This window comes from Dreissena polymorpha, chromosome 8 (genome assembly GCF_020536995.1).
Source record: "Dreissena polymorpha isolate Duluth1 chromosome 8, UMN_Dpol_1.0, whole genome shotgun sequence".
Taxonomy (NCBI): domain Eukaryota; kingdom Metazoa; phylum Mollusca; class Bivalvia; order Myida; family Dreissenidae; genus Dreissena; species Dreissena polymorpha.
This window is the reverse complement of record NC_068362.1, coordinates 50,790,968-50,806,420: the sequence shown is the minus strand read 5'-3', so window position 1 is coordinate 50,806,420 and position 15,453 is coordinate 50,790,968. Positions and strand designations below refer to the sequence as shown.

The following is a 15,453-nucleotide window of genomic DNA, read 5'->3' as shown; positions in this document are numbered from 1 at the left end:
AGCTGAATTCTCTGTTCTAACAATAGACATAGCTGAAACCTCTGTTCTAACAACATACATAGCTGAATCCTCTGTTCTAACAATAGACATAGCTGAATCATCTGTTCTAACAATTGTTATAGCTGAATCCTCTGTTCTTGCAATAGAAATAGCTGAATCCTCTGTTCTAACAACATACAAAGCTGAATCCTCTGTTCTTACAATAGACGCAGCTGTATCCTCTGTTCTAACAATAGACATAGCTGAATCTTCTCTTCCAACAATATACATAGCTGAATCCTCTAATATACATAGCTGAATTCTCGTTCACTACTGCGACCCGAAAACTAATTTTTACCTTTTCTGTACATGCTTAAAACATGATTGGTGGTTGAGATATGGTTACCCCGACAACACATATAATCGTTCAGCGGTATTTACCAAGGCTTTCGTACTTGAACGATTTGTATTGTTGAATCTCACCACTTGGATCTTCGTTTATAATCGAAAACAACAACAACAATATCGCGTTAATCAATGTTGGATTAACTGAGTTGTTTTGCGTTCATAGCCGTATCAAAGGCAACATTTACATGCACTTTTATATTGTATTGCGTTATTCTTATTTATTTAACACGCATTATATAAACAGTAGTCACATGCAGGAGTGTGTTATACGCGTACGTAATGAGCCGTGCTCTGTGAAAAGGGGGTTTAATGAATATGCGTAAAGTATCGCCCCAGATAAGCCTGTGCAGTTCGCACAGGCTTATCAGGGACATTATGTTCCGCCTAAACATATTTTTTCCTAAGAAGATACATTCTTTAATAAAAAAAAACATCATAAAGGCTGAAAGTGTCGTCCCTGATTAGCCTGTGCGGACTGTACAGGCCAATCCGGGACACTTTACGCACATGCATTAAGCCCCCTTTTCACAGAGTAAGGCTTAAAGGTGTTTTAATAATTTGAGGATAAATCTTCTTTTCATCGAAGATTATTTTCATAAAATATACGCTTTATTATACGCCATTGATAATCGCGTAAATTAAATATTTCAAATCCTAACGCTTAGTAAAAATAAAACCAATATATAAAATATATACATATTTTTATTACAATTAGTAAACAGCACACTTAATTTCTCACAATTTACAAAAGCAGACTGTGCTACAATGTTGCATATAAAACATTGGCTACAAAACATTAGTATATAAAAAGCAATAATTAAATTGACCGAAAAAACAACAGGCAATCAACGAAATATTAAATTTGCAAATTTGTGTGTACAATTTAAAACGTGAATTATAATTATTACGTCACGTATGAATGCAAATTCTTATTATTACACTATTTGTGAGGCGGGACATAGATATTAATAGTTTGATAATTGAAGAGCTTGCATACATTAACCCTACAATCCCCTATAAAATGTGGTGTTCTTATGAAGAATATAACAGTTTTGGTACTAGGTAAAATTGATTAATGAAAACCGATTTTTAAGTTGTGATTTACATGTATTTAGTAAATAACCAATCGTGCTTTTATGATAGTGAAATAAATACATATCAGGGTAATATTTACACACGATGATACTTATTTTAAAATTCAAACTTTATTTTTTTTGCATCACGTGTAAACGAAAATGCACTTGTTTATGACTTCGTTTAAATGCGTTTTTTTCCCAAAAGGATTATAACAACAGTCTACCAAACTAAGATTGATGCCAACATGTGCCCCGTGCGTGGAGTTGAGTAGCGTTCATTGGTGACCGAAAGCACTTTTTCCCGACAGCGGTGCTGACTTTGATCTTCTACCAATGAGTTTAGCGCCCCTTCGACTCAACAATGGGCCTCCAAGCGTCGAACCTAGCGTCGACATTCAAAATAATATTTTAACGTTTACAATACAGTACGTTTAGGTGACCGCTGAACTGTTTGGGCACATGCTGTTATTTCTCTTGGAAAGGAATTTTAAAAGAGCATTGTGAAGAATAAATAAGATTTGTTTGTCATTCGGAACAAAACATTTTATAATTTGAATGAGCCAAAATACTACTACCGAATGTGTAACAGAAAGCCTTTGTTAAAATGTTTAAAAATCCGACATATATTTTTAAAAACTGTCCGTTTCCCGAAAAATCAATAGAATAATACTGAGAAAATAGCTAACTTCCATGTTCTGAAATCACTGTACGACACAACATAAATGGATCCAAAATACATACATAACGAAATGCTCAAACTGAAGAAAAACAACCACAACAGATAATTTCATATTGTCAGGTCTTCAAATTTCAAAGTTCGACTCAAGTTTTGAACGTATCCTTTAAAGAACCGCGTTAAGATGTTGATCAATATAGATCAAGAAACAAGCTTTATCATGACGGCTAGAGGGCTGCGTTTTAAAACTAACACATTAGACAACTCTCTAAATAAATCAACATATTTTACTCGAAGGCATGTTTTACAGTTCAGACACTTGTTTTACACTTTTATTACTTAAATCAGTTCAGCTGAAGAAAATGTACGATTATTGAGGTCTCTATGTTCAAGATATTTCATTTTTATTTTGTTAAATTTTGCGTTAAATTACATATGGGCCGTGCTCGGTGAAAAGGAGTTTTAATGCATGTGCGTTAAGTGTCGTCCCAGATTAGCCTGTGCAGTACGCTTTTGCCTGAACTGGATTTTTGCTAAGAAGAGACTTTCTTGAAACGAAAAATACCATTTAGGCGGAAAGTATCGTCCCTGATTAGCCTGTGCGGACTGCATAGGCTAATCTGGGACTACACATTACGCTCATTCATTAAACCCCTTTTCATAGAAAACGGCTCATTTGTATTGATATTGATATATTGTGACCTAGAGGCTCGCACCTGTTGATGAAGGAGTCAGTGTTCCAGGCGCTCAGGTCCACGTTGCTGGTGGATGCCGCCAGGCGGCGCTGCATCTCCTCGTACAGCTTCGACAGCGGGTCTGAAACGGGGCACATGGGTGTTAAGTCTACGTCAAACTCTCGATGGTAGAACCTAACTCACGGCAGTGATTGTCTTCCCTTCGGGTTAACGGTTGCCATTGATTTCACAGGTAGAATAATTTCCAGATTTTGATGTAAATGTTACTTTTCTTGTCGTATTTCATGTTAATCAGTGCAATTGTATACATTATGAGACTTTTTTTATATAACTGCTCGTCAGTATTTGTACTCACGGATTTATAAATCACATAGCTTCGTACTAACCGTCCCAATTAGGTGATCCAAGTTTTAATCATATTATTTTTATGGTTGGTGTTCTGTTATAAAAGAAGTTGATCAGAATACAAACATTTCCCCCTAAAGATTGTCCAGAGTTTATTTTTTGCTATATGAAGATGCATGCTATATTTTAAAGTTTAAATTTGTAACTAAAAAACGACGAAACAACATACATAATCATAATAACTACGTATGTTTTTTTTATTCCTTTGTGATCAACTAAAATGTTTGCTAGAACTGACCAATTCGTGAAGAAAATTATTCAAATGATCGTTAATGGATAAAAACGATACTACGAAAAATAAAACACATTCTGTATCTTGGCTTTGTGAAGATCTAGTTACTTTGTAATAACGTCGAGCGTGTACTGGTGTACTGGTGTACTTTTTGTTTTAATTTACAACAGAGAATTTTGTGTCTGCATTTGAAATAATCGAATAAAAGTTTGTGCATGCTTTTCCTTTGCGGCAACGTGCATATGCTATGTACATTATATTACATGGGTATCATCTTACGTCTTTATCACCAAATCATATTTAATATATATGTACACAGTTCTAAGTTCATACGAAAACAGATGATTCCAGTTTTTAAAAATGCACTATGTTAATTTCGATCAGATCTCTGGTATTCTTAACAAAACAATCACATTGAAGCTTTGAATAATCAATTAAGACGAGAACACGTAGCCTCTAAAACGGAAATAGAGACACGGGCCTGGTAACTTTACAAAGCAGGTTTATGGTGTGTTGATACTGATCTTTACTATTTTCTTAGAAACCATACATTCTTTATGAGCCCCCTTAAGTGGCATGCGCCTACAGAACAAAACTTACTTTCGACGTTTTATGCCGATGTGATTTAATGAAATAAAGCTACTGCTCACCTGGTAAATGAATACAACAACAACAACGACACATAAAAACGTTGTCTTGTTATTAAGCAAAACTTTTAATACCTGGTGAAGGGAGAAGCCCGTTGTTGGGGCACTCGGTGACCTCAAAGATGGCCTCACAGCCCCGGTCCACCCACCAGCTGTGCCCGTCATCCGTGATGCCGTAGCGCGTCTCCTGAGGCTCGCACTTGTAGAAGGAGGTCCGCTTGATCAGTCGTAAAGCGAACACGAAGTGATCCGGGTTCTGTGTCGCGTAGATCTTCCGCTGCACCCTGAAGTCGCCCTTGCCCTCGAACATGAACGTGGAGCAGCCTGGCGAAGGATTCGTGAGAATATATTTAAGCTCGATTGGATCAAAAGCCTGGGGCTTGTTTGAGACTTGGTGTCTTTAGAAAAGTTTTAACCCATTTATGCCTAGCGTCTAGAAAAAAGACATTGGCAAACAAGATTCGGCGTCTCTCCAGGGTCTGCGCTGTTTGCTTAATGGAATTTCTGTAAGAAATATTCTAAATATAGAAATAAATATACTTGACATCCCTAATTTTGAAAATAAATTGATCCAATTTAGAAGGATGAGAGAGTCCACTAGGCATAAATGGGTTAACGCTCACAAAAAGGAGATCTGTTCTGGGATCGCACGAACGCTTGACGGACTCCATTTCCACTACACCACCGTCACCCCTTTCTTGTCGGTTGACCTTCGACTAAGTGCAAAACTTTAAATGTGTATAGTTTTTTTGTACCTATTATTTTAAATAATTTGTTACTTATATGTTTAAGTTTCTACCCCAATCATCCATACTTGATCTTAATTTTACCAAGTTTTACAGACAGAAATGAAACTCTGTTATGTTTGATTGGTAAAAAATAACACAATCCATAACGGAGTGAAAAGTTTACGGTAGAAGTTATTTATAAATACCATGTTTGTAATTTTTTTGTCAAATGACATTATGTGAGTCGTGTTCAGAAAAAAAATGGCATAATGCATATGCATAACGTGTCGTCCCAGATTAGCCTGTGCAGTCCGCACAGGCTATCAGGGACGACACTTTCCACCTAAATTGGGTTTTTTGCTACGAAGAGACTTCATTAAAACGAAAAATGTCATAAAAGCGGAAAGTGTCGTCCCTGATTAGCATGTGAGGGCTGCACAGGTTAATCTGGGACGACACTTTACGCACATGCATTATGCCCAGTTTTCTCAGAAGACGACTTATGTTTATCCTAAGCTAATACATGTACCATGGGGTTGTACATCCGTCGCTGCATTCATGAGTTTTGGGTGGTCCGCTGTGATTAGTTGAAGCCCCGCGGTCACCAGAATCAACGCGCACAACACGGGACTCTGCATGTTGTAATTAGCTAAAGGGAGAAAAACAAACATACCAGTGACATTTCAATATAACTTTTATATAGAAGATTATATGATAAAAAGTGACTTCACCGTAAAAACAAAACAAAATTAAAACGTTAAAACGCTGATTGCGTTCAAAGATTACAAGGGTGAAATTAATGTACACAAGCAAGTGAGAGAAGTTTGAGGTTTTATGTATAACGTTCACAATGACAATTATCCTGATAAATTAGCATTTTTGTGTGTGGCAAATAATGATGACTGTTTACTGGAATTCTGCGTCGGATCTTTTTGTTGACATCTATTCATAATAAAATGAATATACTCGAAGCAGGCATCATATATACTTGATCGGTGCGCATTATTGCATCGCTTTATTGGATCTTAACGTGTACAAAAGAAGTTCATTAAATACAGATTTTAAAATACACAAACCGAATATAGCTGATTCGCGCCAATATAATGAACACTTTTCAAACAAAAATAGAAGTTAATATAGTGAAAACGATAAAAAGCGGAAATGTCGTATACACAAATATAATATTTGTTTGTAGTTTGTTTTGTATGTTTGGTATATCTAAGCTAAACATGTTAAATGGTTATGGTTAGATGTAAGATTAATATTTATACGCCAAAGCAAAGTTAAATAAATTAATTCACAAATACTGTGGACATAAATATCCGACATGAAAATAATTCTTCCGCAACAGCGTATACTTTACTATGATTAATATATACTTAAACACTATGGGTGAAACAACGTTCAAGCACACGTTATTATTTCCCGTTGCATTTCTTGTTTGCAACAGCTATACATTTATTTAGATTGTTACTTAATGTTGGCCAAAACTACGGAACTTGTTGTCGGCCAGGATCTCCAAATAAATTGAAGAATTACTCTAGTAAAATTATATTATGCGTTCACTGTATGTATTTGACTCAGTGTTTGCAAATTTGTTCAATTAATGTGCTTTTATTGTTTATTATTATTTTCTTAGACCCGCACACTTTATTAAGAAAAATCTATAATTAAAGGGATCTTTTCACGCTTTGGTAAATTGACAAAATTGAAAAAAGTTGTTTCAGATTCGTAAGTTTTCGTTTTAGTTATGATATTTGTGAGGAAACAGTAATACTGAACATTAACCATGCTCTAATATAGCCATTATATGCATCTTTTGACGATTTTAAAACCTAAAAATTATAAAGCGTTGCAACGCGAAACGATTGAATAATTTGGAGAGTTCTGTTTTTGTCGTTAAATTTTGTGAAACTACGAAGATTGCTTATATAAGGTATAAAATACGTCAAGTGTACTCGGCGGAATAGCTCAGTAGGCTAAAGCGTTTTTACTTCAGGACTCTGGCAGGACTCCAGGGGTCACTGGTTCGTAACCTGCTCCGGGCAATGTTCTTTTCCTTTTTTTAATTTTTTTCTTGATTTTTTACTGGAGCTTTTACGATCCAATGTTTACATTTATCAATATAAAGCATTTAATGAATAAGTTAAAAAAATGCCAAAATCTGTGAAAAGGCCCCTTTAAACAAGATGAATGCGTCTATAAGGGATTATACCCAAAACGGAGAGTATCGTTTGCATTATATCTTACCAGAGTTGCAAACATTGTTTTGTTTATTTATAACATGTGCACTGTTTATGAAGGTTAAGTTGTTATTGTTCAAACGTTTTTGTTTCTGTACCACGCAGGAAAGATAAATCAATTATGATATTAAAACATCAGGGAACTTTGTTGTTGGTATTAAATGTCGTGCAATCTGCCAAATATGCAAACTGATGCATCACATTTATATTAGGAGCTTTCTAATTTAACATATCCTATGTCTGTCAGTTGTCTACTAATTACAATAAGGTAATGTTTGGCAGATATTTTCCCTTTACAACGTCAAATAGACTTAAATGATGACGCAAAAATATAAATTGTAGAATAAAATGGTTTTTGCGGAAAACACATAAAACGTTGTCTGCGTTTAAGGGCATAGTGGTTTACATGCGTCTGAAAAGAGATACAATTAAGTCGTGTTCTGAGAAAACTGGGCTTAATGCATGTGCGTAAAGTGTCATCCCAGATTAGCCCGTGCAGTCCGCACAGGCTAATCAGGGACGACACTTTCCGCTTTTATGGTATTTTTAGTTGCAATGAAGTCCCTCCTTACCGAAAATCAAGTTTAGGCGGAAAGTGTCGTCCCTGATTAACTGTGCGGACTGCACAGGCTAATCTGGGATGACACTTTACGCACATGCATTAAGTCCAGTTTTCTCAGAACGCGGCTCATTTAATCACCTAGGTGTTCCGGCTAATTGTATAAGAGAAATTTACTCTCTTACAATATTTTGCATCTTATATCAAGACAACTTATTTTGTTTCTGATAATACTTCTATATTTTTAATACGGTTATTTTACTACAAAGTTGAGCTAAACATAAAATTGCAAAAAAAAAACTTCCACATATTCGTGTGTTATCTCGTGTCATTCCGAAAAATAACTACTTTCATTTTTGTTCATTTTAATCATTTAGTAGAAAAATATTTAACTCAAATTATTTATGAATAATCATAACTTAAGACTAGATTGATAGTCGTTCTTTCCATAAGTAGAACTTACTAAAGGTATGTTACCATATGCTGTATTTGGACGTAAATTGTTTTGCTGACTCCAAAGATATCCTACAACCCTTAATGCGTTTAATTTTGTATCCTTATCTATCTATACAAAGTTAATATTTCTTTAAAAAACATTATCAATCTTTGCAATCATATTTCTTTTTCTTGTGCATGTCATACACAGACACGAACATAAACATTTTATATTCAATATCTTTTTTTCAGTACCTTGATTAAAAAAACTACTATCAGTAAAGCCGCGCTCTGTGAAAATCAGGCTTAACGCATGTGCTCAAAGAATCGTGCATATACGCCTGTGCAAACCGCATTGGCTAGTCAGGCGCGACACTTTGATTATGGTTTAGACGATACTTCCTTTACATGAAAATACCTCCATAATGCGGAATGATTTTTCCCGGATTAGCCTGTGCCGACGATACTTTGCGCGCATGCATTAAGACTGTGTTTCCAAATCTCAACAGACTAAAGAACAGGACTAAAAAGATAACCCGCCATCTTTTTCATGTATACGCTTTTCCATTACGCTACTAACTGGTAGAAGATACCGTTGTTTCTTGATCGTTCAGCTCTTGTTTACCTAAATATCTGTGACATGACATCCGAATGCAATCATATCGTCGTCAGCCCATCCTAATTTCTAACTAACATTAAATTAACAGTTTCCGAAAGAATAAGTATCTAGTCCATTAAGTTACAAACTTCGCGTATTACAAGAACTTGCGTCATTTTCTTTCCATACACTTTTTTCAGTTTTATAATGATGTGCCTTATTGAAAAGTTCGCAAGTACATACAAGATTAATTATGCACGTTGTTGGCTTAGAAATACGTGTTTCAGGAAAGCGTTTAATGTAAATAGATGACAAGCTAACTGTTAATATCTTGTTCAAAGCATTCGTAGTTCGCGACCACGTGTAAAACAACGTTCATAATATGGGGCAAGAAGTCGACTAAAATGGTAATAATTTAAAAGCACTGACAGCTACGAACAGACATCTTTAATTTATCGCTTATGTGAGTGCCCTTGAAAGGGGCCATTAGTCTTTTCAAAATGTGTTACACGTACCGTACATTTATGTTTGCTTGCTCACGCGTTTCAAAGTCTAGGTGAAATAAATGTTTGTAAACAAATTCTAGACAGATGTACTTACTCAAGAGTACTTGAAAACATAGTGCGTGTTCTGTGAATTAGGTATCCGTCCTTAATTGACTCCTTTATTGACAAATGCGCACCAGTATTCGAGTCCACAATGTCTTAGCTGACATACGTGTGTAGCGAATAAAGAACCGTATCTAATTTTATTATCATTAACTACTTAATTAATTATTAAATTTTTATAAATACATTTTAATTTTTATTTAATTATCATTAAAGGTTATCGTGTGCGTTGTGGTTATTAAATACTTCATGGTTTGAATAACATGAAAGTTAAATGTACATTATTATCAATATTAAGTATTATGCTTATAATTATTATATTGCATATCCATTTACGATTATTTGTGTCATGTGCAGTATTAGCGTTGTCTTGAAGTCAAATCTTACAGATAGTTTAATGCGTGTATATCATATTAAATTATAAATTTTTTAATACATGCAACAGCGTGCAACCGTTATCATGATTTAGTTTCAGCACTATAATTATAATCCCATCATCTCATTCTTTCATACATTTACATAAGAAAATAGTGTTTTCACTTTAATCGTGAATATCATCTTTAAGTTACAGTACAATATCCAGTGTTTATTGCTATGTGGCCTCCGGCCCTTGAAAGTACAAATAACATCGTATAACCACAACATTTCAATACACCGACAATGTAGAAGCAAACATACATATGTAATGGTACAGCTATTTATAATTAACTGCTCTTCAGAAACGCATTTCTTCTTTCAAAAGCATAACACAAGAACATAGCAGTACTCCTGATCACCTTTTCTTCCCGGGAGCTCATGATTATATTAAATTTATTTATAGTAGCGGGAGTATAGTACTTAATGGGTATATACCTTACTCGAAGGTCTACGTATGTCATGCATATTAATAGAAAATGAAATTCATTTTCAATATCAGTTTTGCAAAAAGGACAGAACCTTCGGTCCCTGTTGATATTCAGATAGCGGCCCTTTTCAATCATGAGCTTATGCGAAGAAATTCGAAAGCATACATCTGCATTTCGAAATTTACGAATTGTTAAACATTTTAAATATACCTCAAAATTAAAGTTACTTTTAAATAAATTGTATGTCTTAAGTTTTGGCGAACTATTACACTTTTCTATCCACTGCTGTACAAAATAATATTATATCTTTCAATCGTTGAGCGTAATTGAGCAAAAACCATGGTTTAATAACAACCGCTTGTTGTTTCCACACATATCCAAACCCTATGGATTGCAAGTGATTGCGCAATGATGTAACCCAGTTTACATGTCCAATGCCATCAAAGCATTTCAACATTTCATAGCACTTTTTAAATAATATGACGGGAGTGAGGTGTATCCAGTATTCGTAACCAATATTGTATAACTCTCATAGATGAATAAATATATACTGACTACAGTATCTGCCACAATCACCTAAAATAGCATTATTAACAGAGTACATTGGTGCTGACATAAATATTTTACATGCATATGTGTGAACTCTTTCTACAATTTAAAGATATTTAGCCCCCATATTTTCGATCCATATAATAAAATAGGCATCACTTTGGCACAATCTTAAAGTAACAATGATATGGCATAGGTATATAGTCGTATAGGAACGAAAGCATACATAGAATGACACGTTTTGATTTACAATACATTTTTTTCTGCCATTTTAAGCATAGACAGGCTAGACGAAAAATGAACACCTACATAATCAAATCCTTGCGCACGTTCCAATAATGCATTCTTGTAATACCATTTTTCATCCAAAGCAGGTCCACCACCATTTTTGAATACAACAATTTTGTCTTATCCACATTTACATTTCATGTTGAGACAGCACAAAATTCGTGAAGATAATTTAGCTGCTGTTGTAGACGTGAAACTGTATCCGGAGCAAGTGCTACATCGTCAGCAAATAATAGCATAAATATTTGAGCATTTTTCTGTCTGGGCATAATGCATGTGCGTACAGTGTCGTCTCAGATAAGCCTGTGCAATCCGCGCAGGCTTATCAGGGACGACACTTTCCGCCTAAATTGGATTTTTGCTAAGAAGAGACTTCATTTAAACGAAAAATGTCATAAAAGCGGAAAGTGTCGTCCCTGATTAGCCTGTGCGGATTGCACAGGCTAATCTGGGACGACACTTTACGCACATACAGTGTGCCCAGTTTTCTCAGAACACAAAACATTTCAACATAATCTGGGGTAAAGGACATGCTAGCTAAAATTTTGGACAAGTTGTATAATTTTTTAACAAGCAGAGCTTACATCTCCGCGTGTGAATGTAACTGCATATTGCTTGCAATTGAAAAACGTCTTGACTTAACTTCAAACGCCGACATAAATTACATCGCTGACGTTTGCAATGATGCGGCATGTCACGGACATTACCACTGTATGACGGAAACCACGGCAATTAGACATAATTGTGCCATATTCGGTATACCAGTACATGTAAGTAATCCACACCCCCCCCCCAAAAAAAAAATATAAAAAGCTTAAAATTGTAATTATAAACCAAAATAGAATCAAACATCGAAAATAACGGGCAGAAACGAGTCCGCCCTGTTCAAGATAATTTTTCCATGTTCTCGTACAGTAATTCATATGACTCCTATGGGTACACGAACAAAACTGAAATCGCGGTCGAAAAGATACCTATTTGGGCTGCTAGTTTTCACAAGAGAAGATCACATGGTCGAACTGCAGATAGATTTAAGAATTGTGGTAAATTCGTCTGTTGTAGTAAATTAAATTTTGATTTCAAATAAACACGATTTTAACAGCATTTCCTTTAAAACCGGAGTCAACTTCACGTCTGGTGAAAACCCATTGAAATTAAAATATTCGTTACGTAAGTTTGTCCTTTTTACGTGTGTAATGATTCATTTTGGCCGTGCTCAGTAAAAAGTGGCTTAATGCATGTGCGTTAAATGTCGTCCCAGATTACCGGTAGCCTGTGTAGTCAACATAGGCTAAGCAGGGACGACACTTTACGCTTTTGTGGCATTTTTCGTTTACAGATAGTCTCTTCATAGCACACATCCAGTTAAGGCGGAAATAATCGTCCTGGTGAACCTGCGCGGATTGCACAGGCTAATCTGGGACGACCCTTTACGCACATGCATTTAGCCGCTTTTTCTTAGAGCACGATCCAATTAAATGGCTACGTTTCGTACGTAACACAATCAATATTTGCTTTCACCATTGCGAATTGAACTCGGTTGAAAAAGGTTGTGTATCCCTTTACCACTAAGATTCGTATTTTCACGCATTTGTAGTTTCTTAGAAAGTAATATTTAAGTTAAGACCTGTATTACTTGATTCATGTATGTAAGGCTTCATCTCCGAACCTAAGATACTTAAGAGCAGCAAACAGCCGAACCTAAGATACTTAAGAGCAGCAAACAGCATACAACCTGAACAGACCAAACCTAAGATACTTAAGAGCAGCAAACAGCATACAACCTGAACAGACCAAACCTAAGATACTTAAGAGCAGCAAACAGCATTCAACCTGAACAGACGACACTTTCCGCCCAAATTAGAGTTTTGATTAGAAGAAACTTTCTTTAAACGAAAAATATAAAAGCGGAAAGTGTCGTCACTGATTAGCTTGTGCAGACTGCACAGGCTACTGTAGGTCGACACTTTACGCATATGCATTAAAACCCCTTTTCACAGAGCACGGCTTAAATGTTTTTGTGAAATGACAGGCGGATTAATGGGAAGAAAGATTAATGCATTGACAGACAGACACAAAATAACATATAGCCATTTTATTATAAATTTGCTTTATCCGTACTTTTGCATGTGTTGAGTAATAACAATATGAAATGTTGTTCCATTTTTAAAAACAGTGACCTTTCCTTTAACCTATGGCGAAGAAAGGGCATCGTTCAAAAGTCTGACATTGCTCTTTATGAGAATGTTTAGTTTCTTCTTTGTAACTTCAACAAAGATTTAGAAATCGCACGAATTTTGCGGATGGACTAACAGACAAACGGACATATGGACGAATAGACAGACAGACATGCTGGGTGGAGGAAAGACCTGCATTCCAAACTAGTGAAACCGGTTAGAGAAAGGACAATAAAAACATAACATTCGAGATATGGCTTATTATTTCTTAAAAGCCGAAAATATGTTGAAATAGTTTGAACACAAGCTTAGCGAATTCAAGAACAGATCTTGTCAATTAATTAAGGAATTTAGAGCAAAACACTATTTATGTCATTTCAGTTGTTTGTCCTTTCGAAGAATTATTTTTGCTATGACTTATCTGTCCTAGTCAATGTTGTTTTTAAAAAGGACCTTACCGTTATGTTCTTCCATTAGCTGATTCCTTTCAATAATGTGTATACATAGTCAATATTATAACAAAATATAGTTAATATAAACGATTCAGTATTTCTGTCACAATTAAATTATTACTCTTTAACTAATAACTTTATGCATTTCTGAATAAGCAAGCGGGTAAAAATATAATACGTTAACATGTGTTATTAAAGGAAGTTACCTTTTTATTAACTCATTTTAGACTTCCTCCGACCCGCCCCGAATTTACTTGGCTTTCCGCCGAACTTATCTAAAGCCTATTTTGACCAGTTTTATCCCTTATTATTCAATGTCTAACTTGAATAGTCTAATAACAAAAATTATGTTATTTATGAAATATTGAATCCACCAACATGAAAAAGGAGATAAAAGAAACTAGATTGCCCATTTAGTTGATGAACAAATAATTTAAACGATTGAGATTCAGATACATCTGAATATTATACTAATAATACTAAAATAATAAAAATTAATATATAAATATAAATGTACATATTATACCAATAATACATCACTGAGATAATAAACATTATGATCAATGCATATCAGAATAAAACGTATAACTTACTCAGTTATTTTATCACAACCTCAGGGCGAATTTAATAAGTGATCAGTATCAAAATTAAATAAGATAACGTCAACGCTACGTTAAGCGTTCACAGCGGTCCGTCACTTCGTTGAATGAAAGTAACGTTAATCAATAGCCGTCGTAGGACAAGCGTCTAGCGAACGAAAACACATCTTGAGCAATACACGTTTGACGTGCGGTTTGGTGTTATAACTATAACTGTCAGTGGCAATCGCCTATCATTATTCATAAGTTAATAGCCAATTATCAACATTGTTATAAAGACGGCCGTAAAATTGGCCAGCCTTGTCATTTACGGGGACTCGACATAATGAAACAACTTTTTTTCAGCGCATATATTTTATTGTCGATGATAAATAGAAAAAAATGATGGAGTTGAATTCGCTAGAAAAGTCAGGAATTTACTTATAATATAGAAATAATTATAATGAAAACAATATTTTAACAGTGTGTTATATCGTTTGACAAAAAACTGTTCAACATATAATGTTTTGTTACATAAATGTTATTTGCATCTGCCATATAATTGTTCAATTATGAGCATTTACAAGTCCGTTATATTACTTTCAAATGTTAAAATCAATATTACAGTATTGTAAACGTTTTGTTTGAATACACTCTTTGTAGATACATATAAATTTATTCAATGAAAAACAAAGACAACAACGTAAAACAGCAACATAACACAAACATTAACGAACAACACATCATAAATGAAGACAAGATAAATCATTATGTTAGTTCGTATTTACACAGTAAATATGACATCCCTGTACACTATTTTAATAAATAAAACAACTTTGCTTGTATGTGTAGGCGTTTGTTTAGAAATTAGCAATATTTAGTTTTAATTTGTATCATAGATTGTGTTTTAATATCGCTATGCATGGAGGGGCATGTCTTTCGGATCCCGACTTGATATAAAACAAAATCGTAAAAAGACCCCCAGATTAAACGACGACCCTATGAAATCATGTTACCGTTTTCTTTATGGTTTAATCGCGAACAAAGCACATAACGTGTGCACAAATCTGCAATAAAGTCGCAATGAAAACGTCATACGAATGACGCGACATAGGATCTGATGAATAATTCAAACCATAACCTATCTCTTGCCTATACATGGCTATGGAAGGTACATGACGGAACTGATGGACACATATGACTGAAAATTGAATACATGCGATTCGAATGTTTATTATCATGTGTTAAAGAGTAATTTGCATGAATTATTGAAAA

The 15,453-nt window shown here is 34.7% G+C and overlaps 1 protein-coding gene across 1 annotated transcript; it reads right to left on the bottom strand.

Annotated features, from left to right (window-relative positions):
- Positions 1-1,659: 1,659 nt before the first annotated feature.
- LOC127840874 (uncharacterized) lies at positions 1,660-14,294 on the bottom strand. The gene is made up of 5 exons (XM_052369303.1): positions 14,194-14,294; positions 5,376-5,495; positions 4,194-4,442; positions 2,856-2,955; positions 1,660-1,845 (listed from the first exon to the last, which is right to left on the bottom strand). The coding sequence occupies exons 2-5, from the start codon at positions 5,482-5,484 to the stop codon at positions 1,803-1,805; spliced, it is 501 nt and encodes a 166-aa protein (XP_052225263.1). The 5' UTR covers positions 5,485-5,495; positions 14,194-14,294; the 3' UTR covers positions 1,660-1,802.
- Between the last annotated feature and the right edge of the window lie 1,159 nt (positions 14,295-15,453).

Bases quoted from the DNA above. Each gene is read 5' to 3' on its own strand.
- LOC127840874 (XM_052369303.1), bottom strand. From the start codon at position 5,484: ATGCAGAGTCCCGTGTTGTGCGCGTTGATTCTGGTGACCGCGGGGCTT. The intron at 4,443-5,375 runs GTACATGTATTA...ATCCTTCGCCAG, and splicing joins GACGGATGTACAACCCCATG to GCTGCTCCACGTTCATGTTC. The intron at 2,956-4,193 runs GTATTAAAAGTT...GCCCCGTTTCAG, and splicing joins CGGGCTTCTCCCTTCACCAG to ACCCGCTGTCGAAGCTGTAC.